This window comes from Hypanus sabinus, chromosome 5 (assembly GCF_030144855.1).
Source record: "Hypanus sabinus isolate sHypSab1 chromosome 5, sHypSab1.hap1, whole genome shotgun sequence".
NCBI classification, from domain to species: Eukaryota; Metazoa; Chordata; class Chondrichthyes; order Myliobatiformes; family Dasyatidae; genus Hypanus; species Hypanus sabinus.
Window position 1 is genome coordinate 110,625,452 of NC_082710.1, and position 19,148 is coordinate 110,644,599.

Here is a 19,148-nt window from a genome sequence, read left to right on the forward strand (position 1 = left end):
CTCCACATGGATGTGTTCACTGGAGGGAGGGTTTTCCCCAATGATGGACTGCGTTATATCATACTAACTTCTATTCTGAAGTTAACAGTGAGGAAAAGAGAATCAAGAAATGCTGCAGATACTGGACTGATGAAGGATCTGAACCCATGATGTTGACTATCTACTTCCCTCCAAAGTTGCCGCCTGACCTGTTGAGTTCCTCCGGTATTTCATGTGTTGCTAGCAATGAATAATTATATTTATATTTACCATGTGTACACCAAAACATACAGTGAAATGAATGAACCATGAACCACCAATACACCCAAGGGTGTTCTGGGGGCCAGCCCACGTGTTGTTACACATCCTCATGCCATCATAGTATGCTCACCTTGTCCAGCAGAGCAACACAAGCAGCAACAACATCAGAGCAAAGCAAGGCAACAACAGCAAAACAAACCCCTTTCCCACCAAACTCACACACAGACCGGCCTCCAACCTTAGGTGAGGCTGCCTCCACGCCTCCGATCCGCGGCCCAGACTCTCAGAAGCACCATTTGTACAAGGTCGGAGAAATTGACCAAAGACTGTAGTGGTGCTCTTAAGCTATAAAGTCAACACATTCAAAAAGAACACAGAAGGCACCAATAGTTGGATCCAAAGCAAGCAAGCAAACTTTATCACTATTCAAGAAAACTTTAATGGTTCTGGCTTGCATTCAAAAAGGAATTCTGACATGTCTAGCTCAAGAACGAATTTGTACAAAGGTTATCTGGGAGTCACAAAGGTTAAATGGACTTCATGTTATGACAACAAGGACAAGGAACTCTGACCAATATATCTTTTAACCACTCTCCCAAGAAATGCTAAGCTCAAGTTTACAAGCTCTAATTTGACATAAATCTCCTTTCAGTGCTGTTTCAACCCCACTTCAGTGGTTGTTGGAAAGCAACAATTATCAAATACACGTTTTGCAGTCCTACAAGCAAGTTCACCAAAACGTGCAGCAGTTTCTAAACAGTCTGGGGTCGGGATCACTGATGGCATTTTCCATACTAGGCTCATGCAACACTTATGGCTGAGACACAGCTTAGCACCCAGCCCTAGCAATCAACGAGGAGTAAGGTCTGCAAGGTGTCCTTCAACTGCAATGTTCAACTCAGTCATTCTGCCATGATGCTTGGCCAGCAGAACATTGGTTACAAATTCAACCTTGTTGGTGTTGCTCAGTTGTCCCTGGTTCTGTCACACCCTGAGAAAGGTGGTCTTATCCAGCAACAGGAAAGAGATCTGAAAGCAGCTCATGGTATGGAGTTCCTGTTCAAGTTTATCGTCATGGGGGCATTTACCCAGGGTATACATGCAAGGAAAATTGGTCTTTATGGAAATACTTTACAATCAATATACGTATATGTTATCTTAAATATTGATATTCATTGTGTTGTTTTTGTTTATTATTGTGCTCTTTATCTTATCATGTTTTTTTGCTGCATTGGATCCAGAGTAACAATTATTTCGTTCTCCTTTACTCTTGTGTTCTGGAAATGACATTGAACAATCTTCAATCTTTATACAACTGCAACACAGTACATTTCAAACGTGACAAATTACATAAGCTTAAACATAAATCATACATAACTTACGGCTCAGAATCCTCACACTTTAAGGGGCTTACTCAAACACAGATTCTTAAGCAACAGTCACATCCCCCACAAATAAAAAGGAGAATTCATACGGCATTTCTAATGTAGCTCAAGTTGTCTGTTGCAATACCAGATAACCTGCTGCCACCAAGTCTCATTAGTGGCCTAAAGATCTGTCAAAGAAATAGACCAAGTTCAAGAACAGCTACCCCCCACCCCCTCACCTTTCAGTTCTTGAACTAACTGGTATAACTCTAATCTCTAACTCAATGAGAACAACACTGTGGCTGCTTTGATCACTTCACACTCAAATGGGCCTTACATTTGTATTGTTCTATTGTGTCTTCTTATAAAAACTTGGGTGTAATTTATGTTGAGTTTAGGTTTTTCTTGTGAGTGCTGCTTTTACGGTGCTCTGTGCCTGTAATAATGCTGCAGGTCAGCTGTTCCTTAAACAGGTGCATGCAAGTACTTGAGTGTGTGACAATTACCCTGATTTTAACTTTAAACTTCCAGGAGCAGCAAACACAGAAAGATAAAAAGGAACTGAGCATTTCAGCAGGAACTCCCACAAGTTAATGGCTGAAGGAATTGAGGACGTGGACTCCATCAGCATAGTTAATTCAAACAAGGACTATAAAAGTTAGGTTGATTTTGAAATTTAAGAGAAATTTAGATTGCTGTGTGGTTGGGAGGGGTATGAAAGGCTATGATCCAGGTGCAGGTCGATGGGACGAGGCAGGTTAATAGTTTGGCATGGACTGGATGGGCTGAAGGGCCTGTTTCTATGCTGTAATGTCCAATGACACAAGGTTACAAATGGAGGCAGAGAGTTCCAGCGGTTACAGAGTTAATGAGGGAGAGAGTTGTAAGCAATCGTTTTCAAAAAAATCAGTTTTTGCTGACTTAGATCCACTTCGGGTGAGAGGATGCTAAGGTAAAGAATTACTAGGACTTGTAGTTAGTTGGTGAGCAGCACAATTTTGGATGATCTCAAGTTACAAAGGAAAGCACAGAAGCAGTGTAAAAATGCAAAAGGTAAGGTGACCACTTAAGTTTCCTTCACCCTATCTCAGTATTCTGTGTACATTAATGCTTGCCCACCCCTCCCACCTGAAGACACCGGCTTTCTGGTACATTACCATTGCAAGATCAATGTCTTCACTGTTTGATGTCTCCAAAAGCCGAAATTTAAACCTCAAAACATAGCGGCAAGATTAGGCCATCCAGCCCATCGAGACAGCTCCACCATTCCACCCCATTCTCTTGCATTCTCCCAGTAAGCTTTGACACCCTGACTAATCAAGAAAGTACCAACCTCCGCTTTAAAAATATCCAATGACTTGTCCTCCACAGCCATTTGTGGCAATGAATTCTACAGATTCACCATCTTCTGGCTAAAAAAATTCCTTCTCATCCCTGTTTTAAAGGGACATCTGAGGCTGCCTCTGGTCCTAGATATCCACTCTCCATGTCCACTCCAGCTAGAACTTCTCAATACTCAATAGATTCTCCCCCCCCCCCCCCCCCACTACTGTGAATACAGGCCCAACATTCCTCATACATTAACCCTGTCATTCCCAGGATCAAATCTGTGAACCGGGTCTGTACCCTCTCAAATGCCAGCACATCATCTCTTGGATAAGGGCCTGAAAACTGCTCACAGTGCTCCAGCTGCGGTTTCACCAACGCCTTATAAAGTTTATTAAGATTTCAATTGCAGTTATTAGCCACAAGATAATCACATGCTTCACATACATTTGTATCTTGGAGACACCAACAAGTTTGGCACACAGTTGCTTTAGCAACAATCCACTATCGGTACCTCACCCAAGTGGCAATTTTCATGCACCACCCTCAACAGTGAATGATAGAGAGAGTGCCGCCGACAGCCAGCATCACAGTAGGTGTGCTAAGCAGCACATTCATGGGAGGGAACACCTCTACGCTTTCACACAAAGGAACCGCTCATTAAAATTAGGAATGTACAGAGGATAGCAATTTTCTATTTGTACCACTGAGGTGGAGTGACATTCCCACGAACTGTATAGAGTCTGTAATTATATGCCTCCTTTCAGAGTAAATTCACTAATTCTCCCTTGTCATGCAGATGGTAAAGATCCCTTGGATTTATGTTAAAGAACATGACAGTTCCCTACAGCAGGCCACAGTTCCATAAAGTACGATACAGTTATTATTTCACCGATGTTGCAGAACTTAATGGTTGCCACATTTTCACACTGCAACGCTTCAGTGGCTACAAAGCATCTTAAGGTAATGGAAGTCACTATGCTAATCTCTTCGACCAGTAGGAAGCTACTTTGGATGGAAAAGTGGGCAAATGCTCATGGCTTCCTCTACTGACCGTAATGAAGCCAATGTCACAATGAAGGAGCAACATCTCATATTCTGTCTGTGCAGTCTGATAGCATAAGCATTGATTTCTCTAACTTCCAGTAATTTTTACTCCTCCCCCCACCTCTTCCTCCATTCCCCACTTGGGCTCCCCTCTCACATTTCCTCTTCCACTCACCTGCCCATCACCTCCCTCTGATAGACCCCACTTTCCCTTTCTACCAAGGTCCACTCTCCTCTCCAATCAGATTCCTTCTTCTCCAGCCCTTTGTCCTTTCCACCTATCACCTCCCTGCTTCTTACTTCCTCCCCCACCCACCAGGCTTCAGCTGTCACCTTCTAGATTGTACTCCTCCTCCCCCACCTTTTTATTCTGGCTCTTCCCCCTTCCTTTCCAGACCTGATGGAGGATCTCAACCAGAAATATTGACTCTTTATTTCTCTCCATAGATACTGTCTGACCTGCTGAGTTCCTCCAGCATTGTGTCTGTGCGTGTGTGTGTGTGTGTGTGTGTGTGTGTGTGTGTGTGTGTGTGTGTGTGTGTGTGTGTGTGCGTGCGTGCGTGTGTATCTGGATTTCCAGCATTCAGAAGAATCTCTTGTGTTTATGCAAGTTTTCAACATAATTTGCTCGTTATGTATCATTGTCCTATGATGTGGGTGATCATGGTCTTCCATCCATCGTGACGACGATTGCTCTTGGCAAATTTTTCTGCAGAAGTGGTTTCCCAATGCCATCTTCAGGGCAAAGCCTTTACAAGACCGATGACCCCAGCCATTATCAATACCCTTTAGAGACTGTCTACCTGACATCAGTGGTCGTATAACCAGAATTGTGTTATGAACCACTGCTCATATAACCATCCACCACCTGCTTCCATGGCTTTATGGGACTCTAACTGGGAGGCTAAGCAGGTGCTACACCTTGTCCAAGGGTGATCCGCAGACTACTGGAGGAAAGGGGTGTCTTATATCTCTTTTGGTAGAGGCAAATCTCCAGCCCTTCACCCATTGCAAATTTTCCAGCTTTAAAAGTAAGAACAGGATGGGGGTGAGAGGGTGAGGGGGAGGGAGAGGTGTGAGGGGGAAGAGAGGGGTGAGGTGGGGGTGAGGGAGAGGGAGAAGCACACATACACACGCACGCACGAACACCAGGTAAACAATCAGTTTTGTTGTCCTGCAGATCAGAGTCTTACTTGGGGGCTTTGCTATTGCTTGCTCGGTGGGTGGAAGGTGCAGATGCTTTTTGCCGAAGTAAAAAGGGGTGGGGAGGGCCAATGCTTTACTGTTGCTTGTGCAAGGGAGGAGGGAATGGGGGAGGTTTTGGGGTTCTAACATTTTTCCTGTTATTCATTGTTTGGAGTATTTTTCTGTTTTTGTGGATGTTTGCGAAGAACAAGAACTTGAGGTTGTATATTGTATACATTCCCCTTTATTAAATGGAATTATTGAACCACTGTGATCATCATCTGCCCTTTTTTGATTTTCTAGGCAACACCATTGCCCTTTCCACAGACTGTGAAAATAATATTCCAAGGTCTCGCTAACTTACCTCTTCATCATCCTCCACCACCACTAGAGTTAGCTTGCTTTTCTTAAATTCCAGTTTGATGATTTTAGGCCTGAAAACAACAAAGATAGAGCCTGTAATTTCCAATATCAATGCCAGAACATTTAAAAAAACAAGAAGTTTCTACTCTTTACATACAAAGACTTCTTTTGTCACTAAGTTTGTACGACACCCACTAAACACAGTGCTTTGGCAGCATCGGGGCACTGATTATGTTTAATAAGACCAGTATCACATAAAACTGATAAGCTGACACACATTTCAAATGTAACACAGTCGAAGAGCTCAGTGAATCTACATTATGTGGCATGTGTCCAATTGGTTAAGGCGTCAGTCTAGTGATCTGAAGGTCGCTGGTTCGAGCCTTAGCTGAGGCAGCGTGTTGAGCAAGGCACTTAACCACACATTGCTCTGCAATGACATCGGTGCCAAGCTGTATGGGTCCTAATGCCCTTCCCTTGGACAACATCAGTGGTGTGGAGAGGGGAGATTGCAGCATGACAACTGCCGGTCTCCCATACAACCCTGCCCAGGCCTCAGTCATCATCCAAAATCGATGGACAGCCAAAGAAACTACATTGCATCGGTGGGGTGCCACATTATCGTATCGGTGAGCAGAATGCTCTTATAGCTCAGGTGTTCCAAGTTCTGGTGCTGTTGGCAAGGAGGTAGTATGTTCTCCCTGGGAACCACATGGGTCTCCTCCAGGTGCTCCAGTTTCCTCCCACAACCCAAATGTGCACAGTTTGGTAGGTTAACTGGTCGTTGTAAATTATGTAGTCATTAGGTCAGTGTTAAGTTGCCTCTTAAAGTCCAACCCTACATTCCCATCCTGAAAAGTGTTAACAGGTAAGACTGGTCAACAGGGCTCTGGTGAAGTTGTATACGACAATCCCCTGTACAGTAGATACAACGGATTACAGAAGCATTGATGAATTCCAACCACACCATGGAGACGGGAGGTCATCAATGGCCTACGTTCCACTGGGAGCTAAGGGCCCAAGCAGAAGGTGGTCAATGCTCAATAGGTGGGTCGCTGGTGTCACAGCTCGTCGGGCCAGAAGGCCCAGTTCCACGCTATATCTCTAAATAAACGAATCAAAATGAAACTAAACATCAGGCTTTCACTTCAGGATATCAGCTGAGGATCTCCATTACACTACAAGTCGCTTACTTGGTGAACCAATCATGTAATCAGAGACTGTCTCCAAAGCAGATGCCTGCTTGGATGACATGGAAGGAAGTACTGCCATTAGCACTGTCACATTATGTCAATGATAATAAGATGAAGGAACAAACTAACCAGAAGAAAAGTCCAATCTTGGTTTCTCCTTCGAATACCAGGACTCCTGTTGGGGTCAAGCCCAGGGTGTATTCATTTCCATCCCTTCCCTAAATAGACAAACAGAAAGAAAAGTCATGGTTCAAAAAAGGTACTTACTCTCGACCACAGTAAGGACAAGGAAATTTGGTTGCATGATTAGTTGCATCACCACCTGCTCCAATGCACGGAATCGAAAAAGCATAGCACCCAACAACTTACAGAATTAGGGCATTTAGCCCATTGAGTCTGCTCCATCGTGGCTGATTTGTTTTCCCTCTCAACCAAATTCTCCTGCCTTCTCCCCGTAACCTTTGCCACCCTGATTAATCGAGAAGCTAACAACTTCCTCTTTAAATATCCTCAAAGACACAGATTCACCACCTTCTGGCTAAAGAAATGTTTCCTCATCTCTGTTCTAAGTGGACATCCCTCATTTCTGAGGCTGTGTCCTCCAGTCCTACATTCCCACGCTACAGGGAACATTACCTCCATATCCACTATCTAGGCCTTTCAATATTTGATAGGTCTCAATGAAATTCAGTGCACCTGCCCCCCCCCCCATTCTACTAAAATCTAGCAAGTAAGCCAACAAACACATGTTAACCCTTCATTCCCAGGATCATTCTTGTGAACCTCCTTTGGACACTCTCCAATGCCATCTTATCTCAGAAAATGGACCCAAAACGGTTCAACACGCTCCAAGTACGATCTGACCAATGCTCATAAAGCCACAGCATTATATCCTGCTTTTGTATTCTAGATCTCTTGAAAAGAATGCTTACATTGCACTTGAGTTCCTTACCACCAACTCAATCTGCAAGTTAACCTGCACGAGGACACCCAAGTCCCTTTGCACCTCTGATTTTTGAATTTTCTCCCCATTTAGAAAACAGTCTTCACCCTTATTCCTTCTGCCAATGCGCATGATCATACACTTCCCTGCACTACAATCCATGTACCACCTCCTTTCCCATTCCCCTCAATTTGTCCAAATCCTTCTGCAGACACCCTGCTTCCTCAACACTACCATCTGTTCCATGTGACCTACCTACCTTCACACCTTTCAGCTTCTCAAGTACCTTCTCCTTATTAATAGCAAGGATACTCACTTCTGCCTCCTGACACTCTAGAATTTCTGGCATTCTGCTAGTGTTTTCCACAGTGACGAGAGAGGCAAAATACTTACTAAGCTCCTCTGTTCTTTGTTCCCCATTATTAACACTCCAATATCCTTTTCCAGTGGTCCAATATCCACTCTTGTCTATCTTTTGCTCCATATATCAGAAAAATCCCTTTTTTAATCTTTTACATTATTAGCTAGCTTACCTTCATATTTAGACTATAAGACATAGAAGCAGAATTAGGCCATCTGGCCCATCGATTCTGCTCTACCATTCAATCATGGCTGATCCCTTTTTTTCTATCTCCTCCTCAACCCCAGATCCCGGTCTTCTCCCCATAACCTTTGATGCCATGTCCAATCAAGAACCTATCAAACAAGAGAAAATCTGCAGATGCTTGAAATCCAAGCAAGACACACAAAATGTTGGAGGAACTCAGCATGCTAGGCAGCGTCTATGATAGACAGATAGGTAGATAGATACTGCCTGGCCTGCTGAGTTCCTCCAGCAATTTGGATGTATTGCTTCCCTTCATATTTCATCTTTCCTCATTATGGCTTTTTTTTGGCTACCTTCTATTAGTTTTCAAAAGCTTCTCAATCTTCTAACTTTCCACTAATTTTTTCTATATTTTCTGCCCTCTCTTGCTTTATTATTTGTATTTGACTTCCCTTGTCAGCCATGGCTGCCTCATCCTCCCTTTAGAATACTTCATCTTCGGGATGTATCTATAGTGTACCTTCCAAATTCTCCCAGAAACTCCAGCCATTGTTCTGCCATCATCCTTACTAGTGTCCCCTTCAAATCAACTTCGGCCAGCTCCTCTCTCATGCCTCTTAAATTCCCTTTACTGCACTGTAATACTGATGCATCTGATCTTATTTCCTTCTCAAACTGCACTGAGAATTCTATCATATTATGATCACAGGTTCCTAAGTGTTCCTTTACATTAAGCTCCCAAATCAAAACTAAGTCATTACATAACGACCAGTACACACCACCCCGTCTGCCTACCTGCCCATCCTTTCAATACAATGTGTATTCTTGGATGTTAAGCTTCCAAATATGATCTTCTTCCAGCCACAACTCAGTGATGCCCACAACATGATAATTGCAAATGACACTAATTGTGCTACAAAATCATCTACACTATTCCGTACACTGCGTGCATTCAAAAAAGCCACGGTCCAGTATTCATCACTTTTTAAAATTATTTTGACCCTCTGTTACAGTTTAACTCATCCCACTGACTGCAATTTTACCTATCATCTGCCTGTTGTTCCTCACAGTCTCACTACGCGATGCATCTAGTTGTACATCACCTGTCCCATCCTCAGCACTAACACTCTGGTTCCCATCTCCATGCCAAATTAACTTCAACTTTCCTCAACAGCTCTACCAAACCTGCCCCAAGGATATTGGTCCCCCTCAGGTTCAGACATAACCTGTCCTTTTTATACAGGTCGTCCCTTCCCCAGAAGAGATCCCAATGATCCAGAAATCTGAAATGCTGCTGCCCCTTGCACAGTTCTTCAGCCACACATTCATCTGCTAAATCATCCTATCCTTCCGTTCACTGTGGCACAGACAACAATCCAGAGATTACTACACTGGAGGTCCTGCTTTACAGATTTCTGCCTGACTCCCTACATTCTCTCTTCAGGACCTTCCTCATTTTCCTACCCATATCATTGGTACAAATATGTACCTTGGCTTCCTACTGTTCACCCTCCCCCATTAGAATACCATAGACCAGATCTGAGACATTCCTGACCCTGGCACCTGGGAGGCAACATACCATCCGGGAGTCTCTCCTTAATCCACAAAATCTGCTTTCTGCTCCTCTAATTATTAACTCTCACTACTACACTCCTCTTCTCCCCTCTTCCCTTTTGATCCACAGAGCTATACTCTGTAAAATATTTGAAGGGAATCTGAGGGGCAATCTTCATTCTTTGAAGCAGCAAGTGAGAAAATGACATCGCTGCAAGACGGCAGCCATTTGAAAAGAGCAAGTCTCTTCAGGAGTGAGCTTTATTTGTGCCAATAAAGAAAGAAAGGTGTAAAAGCAGGACGGCCATTGTTGGAGTGGGCCAGTATTAGACTGTGAGAATAGACGGAGGCTAAAGGTGCTGAATCATTTGTTATCATTTATTTTGATTACGGAATCAAAATAGGTTATTGAGAGAGGCAAGCGAAGAGAATACTAGCGCCTTGACCAATATCTTCGGGTCCTCCCTGGCCACAGGCAAGGTTCTGGAGAACCGGCGAACAGTTAATGTTGGTCACTATTCAAGAGGGGAACACAGGATAATCCTGAAAACTATAGACTGGTGAGTCTCACATCAATGGTAGAGAAGTTACTTGAGACAATTCTTAGGGGTAGGATTTATGAGCATTTGGGAAACCGTGGCCTAATTAGGGACAGCCAGCATGGCTTTGTAAGGGGCAAGTCACATCTTACCAACTTGATTGAGTTTTTTGACGAGGTGATGAGGGTGATTGGTGAAGGTAGAACTGCGAAGGTTATCTACATGGATGTTTAACAATGTCCCTCCAAAGATTGAGAAGAATTGGCCATTTGGATTCAGAACTACCTTGCCTATTGAAGTCAGAGGGTGGTGGCCAAAGAAACTTATTTTAGCTGGAGGTCTGTGATTACTGGTGTTCTACACAGATTTGCACTGGGACCGCTGCAGTTTGTCATGCATACAAATAACCTGATTGAAAATGTAGATGGGTGGGTTAGTAAGTTTGCAGATAATACAAGGATTGGTGGCATTGTGGATAGAGTAGAAGACTGGCAAAGAATACATCTGGATATAGATCAGTTGCAGACATGAGCGGAGAAATGGCAGATGGGGTTTAACCCAGCCAAATGTGAAGTATTGCACCTTGGTGGAATGTACATGTACTCTGTTAAAGGCAAGATTTTTAAGTGTTGTTGAGCAGAGGCCTGAAAGTGGTTTCACAGGCCAATAGGCTGGTTTAGAAGGCTTATGGCATGCTTGTCTTTATTAGCTGAGATACTCAAGTGAGGAAGTTATATTGCAGCTTTACAAAACTCTAGTCAGGTTGTCCATGGAGTACAGCATGCAGTTCTGGTCACTGTTATAGGATGTTGAGGCTTTGGAGAGGGTACAGAAGAGTTTGCCAGGATGCTGCCTGGTTTAGACGGCGTGTGCTACAATGAGAGTCTGGACAAACTTGGGTTGCTTTCTCAAGAGCGTCGGAGGTTGAGGAGAGATCTGATGAAGATTTATAAAATTATGAGGCACAGGCAGAGTAGACAAACAGTAACTTTTTCCAAGGATTGAAATGTCTAATACCAGAGGGCACGCATTTAAAATGAGAGGAGGCAAGTTCAAAGGAGATGTGAGGGGCAAGTTTTAGACACAGAATGGCGGAAGCCCGGAATGGTGGTGGTGGTAGAAGCGGAAACATTAGAAACCTTTAAGGGATGTCTAAATAGGCACATGAATGTGAGGAAAATGGAAGTATATGGACATTGTGTAGACAAAGAGGATTAGTTTAGTTGGCCATTTTATTACTAATTGATTTGGTTCAGCACAACATTGTGGGCCGAAGGGCCTTTTCCTGTGTCGTACTATTCCACATATAATAATTTCACTCAGAGAGTGGTGTGGATGTGGAATGAGCTGCCAGCAGAAGGGCAGAAGTGGTAGATCTGGGTACAATTGTAACACTTAACAGAAATTTGGACAGTTACGTATGGGGCGGCAAGAAAGGTATGAAGGGATACAGTCTGAGTGCAAGTAGATGGGATTAGAGAGAAAACCAGACCAGCACAATCTAGATGGGCTGAAAGATCTATTCTCTGCTGTGTGGCTCAGTGACAGGATGTGATGCTGAGGCTTCTTAAGGCATCAGTCAGATCGCACTTGGAGTATAGCGAGCAGTTTTGGGCCCCTTAGCTTAGAAAAGATGCGCTGGCATTGGAGAGGGTACAGAGGAGGTTCAAGAGGATGGCAACACACACAAAATGCTGGTGGAACACAGCAGACCAGGCAGCATTTATAGGGAGAAGCGCTGTCGACGTTTCCGGCTGAGACCCTTCGTCAGAGGATGAGTCTGGGAATGAAAGGATTAACACAAGGAGCATTTGATGGCTCTGGCCTGTACTTGCTGGAGTTCAGATGAATGGGGTGGGGGGGGGGCCGGAATCGTATTGAAACCTATCAAATATTGAAAGGCCTAGGCAGAGTGTATGTTGAGAGGATGCTTCTTATAGTGGCTGAGATCAGCCTCAGAATAGAGGAACATCTATTTAGAACAGAGACAAGGAGTAGTTTCTTTTGCCAGAGAGAAGTAAATCTGTCAAATCCATTGCCACAGAGGCTGTATAGGCCAAATCACTGGGTATATTTAAGGCGGAGGTTGATAGGTTCTTGATCAATCAAGACATCAAAAATTATGGGAAGAAGGCAGGAGAATGGAGTTGAGAGGGATAATAAATCAGCCATAATGGTACGGCAGAGCAGGCTTGATGGGCCAAATGGTCTAATTCTGCTCCAATGGCTTATGATTCTATAATTCTACCAGGGCTACGAGCAACACCTCAGAAATGACCCATTTCTTTTGAAATAATAGATATGTTTTTCAACAAATCCTCTCACTTCATGTTGTAAAGCAAGTTAATCAACATGTTTTCAAATATCTAAGGTGTCAGCAAAACTGAAGTTTGTACATCAAACCTCAATGCATCTGAGAAAGCATAAATCTAATTGTTCTAAGTAATAAAATGAAACAAAAAAAAACATTACTTCTGAGAATTAGCCATGACCTACAAGCAACCAGGTCGCTTAGAAAACAGAAAATCTGAAATGAAAGAAATTTTAACAACCCCCCCCCCCCACCCCGCCCCACCCCGGGTCAAAATTAAACAGAACTGTCGCTTCAATTATTTCATGATCTGGAATTATTCAAATTCACTGCAAACTATATAAACACAAGAAATTCTGCAGATGCTGCAAGTCCAGAGCAAACACACAAAGTGCTGGAGGCCCTTGATCAGGTCAGGCAGCATCTATGGAGAGGAATATAAAATCAACATTTTGGGTAGAGACCCTTCATCAGGAAGGGGGGAAGAAACCAGAATAAGGAGGTTAGGGGTGGGGGAGGAAGGAGAATAAACTGGCAGGTGAGAGGTGAGGGGGAAGATAGGTGGGTGGGGAGGGGTGGTGACAAGAGAAGCTGGGAGGTACAAATACAAATTAAAAAGTAATAAAGATCTGCAAAGACTAAAAATGTTATTGATTGGTTTGGTCTCCAAATGGAAAGCTGTCGAGCTGGCCAAAGAGAGGGAAGTATAAGCTGTCAACAAGGTTAACTGGGCAGTGATTGAACAAAAGCAGTTAGAGAGGGAGAACATCGACAAACGGATGTAGGAGTTCCAGAATGCAGAGCAGGACATCAGGTTGCACATGTCCTTCACTCCTAGAGGAGGAAAACAAACAAAAAACTGAGGTAATATTGCAGGCAGATCACTGATTCAGACTGGAAATCAAGTTACCTGAAATTGTACAATTCAACATCCAGGTCAAACACAGACCATAGAACATCACAGCACAGTACTGGCCCTCTGGCCTACAATGTTGTGCTGATCTTTTAACCTCTCGAAGATCAGTCCAATATGTCCCTCCTACAGAGCCCTCCGTTTTTCTATCATCCACATGCCGAAGTTTCGTAAATATACTTAATATATGTGTCTCTAGCACCACAATGGCAGGGCACTCCATGCACCCAATACTCTCTGTGCGAGGAATACCTCAGACATCCCCCTTTATACTTTACCCCAATCACCTTAAAATTATGTCTCTTCATATTAGCCATTTCCACCCTGAGAAAAAGTCTCTGGCTATCTGCACAAACTCTGCCTCTCATCATCTTTTACACCTCTATCAAATCACCTCTCATCCTCCTTCGCTTCAAAGGGAAAAGCTCTAGCTCATTAAGAACTCTCTCTAACTCAGGCAGCAGCCTGGTAAATCTTAAGCATTAACCACTGAGATTCCCATAAACACAGCCCGACCTGCTACGTGTCTGCTGCATTTTTTTATTTTAAATGTTTTAAAATGTTTATTGACACGGCAGAAAGCAGAAATGAGAACTTTTTCTCTCTCAACAAATGTTGAGGAAAAGGAGGGTTTTCAATATAACATCTGCAGTTAAGCTAACACAGGAAACAAAGATCTCATTCTATCCATGACATCAACATTACTAGACATTCCAACCCTTACCTTGACTTTGTGCATGTCGACACCATACATCTCCAGCCACTTGGCTTTGTTGAGATAGTTTATTTCTGCTTGAGAGGGCGTCTGACCTCTGCAAAGAGAAAAGATGGTGAAATTCGGTCACACAGGGGTAGCTCTGCAGATCACGCCTCCAGAACAGAAGGTTGAGAGTTCAAGCCCCGTTTCAGAATGAAACACAAGAGACAGGGACAGACAAGTGCAACACTAACTCAGGGATGGTTACTTCAATTGAAATGCAGCATAAATTCTGAATCAGATTCAGGTTTAATATCACTGGCATACACTGTGAAATTTGTTATTTTCATCTAACAAGTGCTTAACTGCCATGCTACTTTCTCAAATTGTAGTTAAAATTGCGGGATTGTGGGGTCAAGTTTGCTCCTTCACTCAAGATGTTGTATGACAGATTGTATTGTCAACTATCACATTGCTCTTTTGGGGGTCCTGCTGTGCAAAATGTAAGAACAGTAATTTCATAAAGTGCACATTAGCTGCAAAGTGCACTGAAGATCTTAAAGTCAGGAAAGGCTCCAGATTTTCAAAGACCACCCAACATGATTCAATACAACTGCACAATAGTGTAGCAGTTAGTGCTACGTTATTGCAGCTCGGGCATTGGAGCTCAAAAGTTCAATTCCAACGTCATCTGTAAGGAGTCTACATGTCCCCCTCGTGGAATGTGTGGGTTTTCTCCAGGTGTTCTGGTTTCCTCCCACAATACAAAGACGTACCAGTCGGTAGGTCAATTTATCATTGTAAATTGCCGGTGATTAGGCCAGGGTTGATCAAGGGCTGCTCGGGTCCCATGGCTTGGAGGGAAGGCGGATGGAGGAAGGGAAGACAGGAGGACGTCACAAAAAGCAGGAGAAATATAATGCAGCTAGTTACTCTCATCAACAAACAAATGGGCGATGCCACTGGCAAGTTCCAAGCTTCCCTACTGGATTCCCCCACACATCAAATCACCAGAGCTGGCCTGACCGATACGTGCATGCACACATTTCCATCTACCGACAGCCAGGTTATCACAAATCAGACTGAAAGATGCCAAATCCCTTTTCATCAACCATTGGCCCAATGGAGGTCAGCTGTTGATGTACACACTGAGATCTGGGGTCAATTCACTCAAGGGTGTGACTTTGTGCCTGCCACTCGCCACTCCCAAAAATACAAGAACCAGGAGAATTTCTTTCAACATTTGACCTCCTCTCAATATACTGTGCCACAGTGCCCAAAGCCAATGAAAATGGTGCTGATGGAAAACATTCCTCTTGTGGGCATACTCAATGAATCCATAATAGAATAATAACCATAATAGAATCAATGAAAGAGCACACCAACTTGAGCGTGCAACCAGTGTGCAAAAGACAACAAAACTGTGCAAATACAAAAAGAAATAAGCATTAAATATCGAGAACACAAGATGAAGAGTCCTTGAGAATGGGTTCAGTGGTTATGAGAACAGTTCAGTGAAGGATCAAGTGAAGTCAAGAGGTTCAGGAGCCTGATGGTTGAGGAGTAATAACTGTTCCTGAACCTGGTGGTGTGAGTCCTAGGGTTCCTATACCTTCTTCCTGATGGCAGCAGCGAGAAAAGAATAAGGAAGCCCACAGCTCTCCTGGAGAACCTGCAAACTCCTGTTTTCTCCTGTTCCTGAAGATAAATGCCTTTAAGTCTTTGTTTCCTTGAGCATGCCACACAAGGCTAAGACTGCAGTCAATCTGATGACAATGGTGGAGCCCAACCTACATCAGTAAAACAGAATGTTATTGGATTCCAGGTGGATTCCAGACTCACTTGCCCAGGAAGAGATAAAATGCTTCACAGCCCAATGAATGATATATTTTTGATCTGACACAGGTTCTACCATGCTGGGAAATAAAGTCTCTTGTCAACAGCCCAACTTTCACCATGACAGAAATGCAAGGAAATGAGGAAGAGGGAAATAGGGCTAGTCCAATTGAGAGTTGGTATGAACTTGACGGACAGTATTTACTTTACTTAATAAGTAAACATTGCATGGCGAGACTTCAGTTTAATATTGAAATCTGTGCTGGATAACAAATAAATAGATTTGTATTTCTATAAAATGCTTTAGAAACTCAGCAGGTCAGGGAGGACCTATGGAGAGGAGTAAAGAGTCAACATTTTGGGCTGCAACCCTACATCAGCCCTGATATTGACTCTTTGTACCTCTCCAAAGATACTGCCTGACCTGCAGAGTTCCTCTAGCATTTTGTGTGTCTAACTCTGGATTTCCAGCATCTGTAAAATCTCTTGTGTTTTCGTATTTATACTGTCTCTTTGACAAGCCTGTCAAAATGATTTACAGCTAACAAAGTACTTTTGAAGCATAGTTACTATTGTAATGTTGATCAACTTCAATATCATAAACTAATAAATCTTGATGGTAATTTTTTGATGTATATAATGTAACAACATAGTAAATATAATCCTGGGCTCTCCACCCAGGCTGAGAGAATGAGAATGTCAAACCTGCATTCTTTCCACTTCTCAAAGATGGCAAACTCCATCTCCTCCACCTGATCCGGTACAAATCGGAATTCAGACACCAAGTCCGGCCCACTTTCCGAAGGATCACAGTCACCCAATTCAGCTGTGTTGGAGAAATCAGAAAACAACCATGAGAAAATTAAGAGTTCTTCCTCTTCCATTTTCCCTCCCGATGCATCCTGACGACGTCCCCAAAACGGCTCTCATCACCCCATTCGGCCTTTTCGAGTTCCTCCGCATGCCGTTCGGCCTGAAGAATGCCGCACAGACGTTCCAGCGGTTAATGGACGCGGTGGGACGGGACCTGGACTTCGCGTTCATCTATTTGGATGACATCCTCATAGCCAGCGGCAGTCGTCAGGAGCATCTGTCCCACCTCCGTCAACTCTGCGCTCGACTGAGTGAGTACGGTCTTACAATCAACCCTGCCAAATGCCAGTTCGGACTCGATACCATTGACTTCCTGGGCCACAGAATTACTAAAGACGGGGCAACCAATTGTAGCGGTGTGCTACATGCAGCGCTAAAATTACGACACGGAGTAGGTAACTGCAGTCGAAGGAAAAAACTTTATTCGAAAACTTCAGCCTCACTTTTAAGCCTCTGTCAACGGGCCCCCCATGGCGCAGAGGCTCCAAAGCTCTGTGCTCGCAAACCCCCGTAGGCTATCTAATTGTGAGTCGGTTCGGATACGCTAGGAAATGGGTCGCCACAATATCACAGTTTAAAAGAGAAACATTGAAGGTTAATCAGAAAATCTGTGAATGGCTCTCCCAAAAAAAGGCTAAAGCCAAGTAACAATACTGTAGAGACTATTTAATCCTGGCTCCTACGTTCTTGTGTACGGTAGCCATCAAGCGCCAGTTGTACCCATAAAGATGCACTCAATTGGAAACTTACAGTCAAATTTCAGAAGACCATGGTTCAAGATCCATTCCAGTGACTCGAGGACAAACTCTGAGCTGTCACTCCACAGAGGCTCTGAGGATACCCTATACTCTCAAAGCTGCTGATCTTTGGAAAGGTGGAGTTTGAGGGCACAACATGAAATTTCAGTTAGAAATTTTTAGAAAACCTGATGTCGTGAATATCGTTTTCTCCTTCCAGTAAGTAATTATTTCTCTCTCCCTCCCCTCTTCTTTTTTTCCCTCACTCTGGCCTCTTACCTGCCCCTGGTGCCCCTCCTCCCTCCATTTCTCCCATGATCCACTCTCCTCTCCCATCAGATTCCTGCTCCGACAGCCGTTTACTTATCTCTGCCCCCCCCCCAACCTGGCTTCACCTATCACCTTCGAGATACCCTCCTTCCCCCCACCTTTTTATTCTGGCATCTTCTCCCTTGCTCTCCAGTCCTGGAGTTAGGTCTTGGCATGAAACGTTGACAGTTTATTCATTTCCATGGATGCTGACTGACCTGCTGTGCTCCTCCAGCACTCTGTGTGTGTTGCATAGACATGCTTAGAACACAGATACTTCACAGGACAGAACAGACGTCTTGGCCCACCATTTTGTGCCGACCTTCAGAACTACTCCAAGATCAAGCTAGCCTTCTCTACCATATAGCCCTCCAATTTTTTTCAGCCATGTGCCAACCTAACAATAGTCAGTGCAATAAGCACTAACTGAGTTAAGCTGTCAAGTGGCAAGTTACAGCTGAGCCACAATTTTTTCATCAATAACGATCTAACCACTAACCTTTGGCACGTGGTGGCAATACCACTGCTGAGCTTCTCCATGCCAACCACCCCCTCCCCCCCTCTATTATTACCAACCAGGAAACAAACAGGACCAGCCACATAAGTATTATGGCTGCAAGTCAGAAGATCAGTATTTTTATTGCAAGTAACTCACTTCTTGAAAACTTTCCACTAATTACAAAGGGCAAGCCAGCAGCAGCCTGATGAAACACTTTACTTGTCTGGATGTGGGTAACATAAATGTGTGTTTTTCAGGGTGGGAGGCAGGGATTACTGGGGAGCACAGGAATCAGTGCTTGGACCTCAGTTATTCAAAATATATAGCAAACCATCCGGACAGGGAGAAATCAAACACAATACTCCACGGGTTATTTATTTACTACAATAATCTGGTCAACTATGAGAATGCAAAAAGGTTTCAAGGTGGCGCAGACGGATGGAGCATAGACAGGTGCATTTTATGTGACAGCGTTCAGTTTAGTGGGAAAACAGGCAGGTAGCACATTACTTAAATTATGTCAGGTGATGGAGAATTGATGCACTAAGACGTCTGTGTCTCCAAGTAGAAGTGTAGATAAAAGATAAACGCAAGGGTAAAACTTAAGTAGTTTGCTGGATTCTAAATGAGAGGGTTTGAATACCTAAAATTATACAGTATATTAGAGAG

At 43.6% G+C, this 19,148-nt stretch overlaps 1 protein-coding gene across 1 annotated transcript in view; it reads right to left on the reverse strand.

The window, feature by feature from the left end:
- Positions 1-19,148, reverse strand: part of epb41l5 (erythrocyte membrane protein band 4.1 like 5) — a 218,943-nt gene that overhangs the window by 85,646 nt on the left and 114,149 nt on the right. Inside the window, exons 7-10 of the mRNA XM_059970330.1 lie at positions 16,767-16,887; positions 14,253-14,340; positions 6,851-6,939; positions 5,530-5,599 (exon numbers count right to left, since the gene is read on the reverse strand). Of these exons, the coding sequence (XP_059826313.1) occupies positions 5,530-5,599; positions 6,851-6,939; positions 14,253-14,340; positions 16,767-16,887 (368 nt within the window). The remainder of the gene's footprint in view (positions 1-5,529; positions 5,600-6,850; positions 6,940-14,252; positions 14,341-16,766; positions 16,888-19,148) is intronic.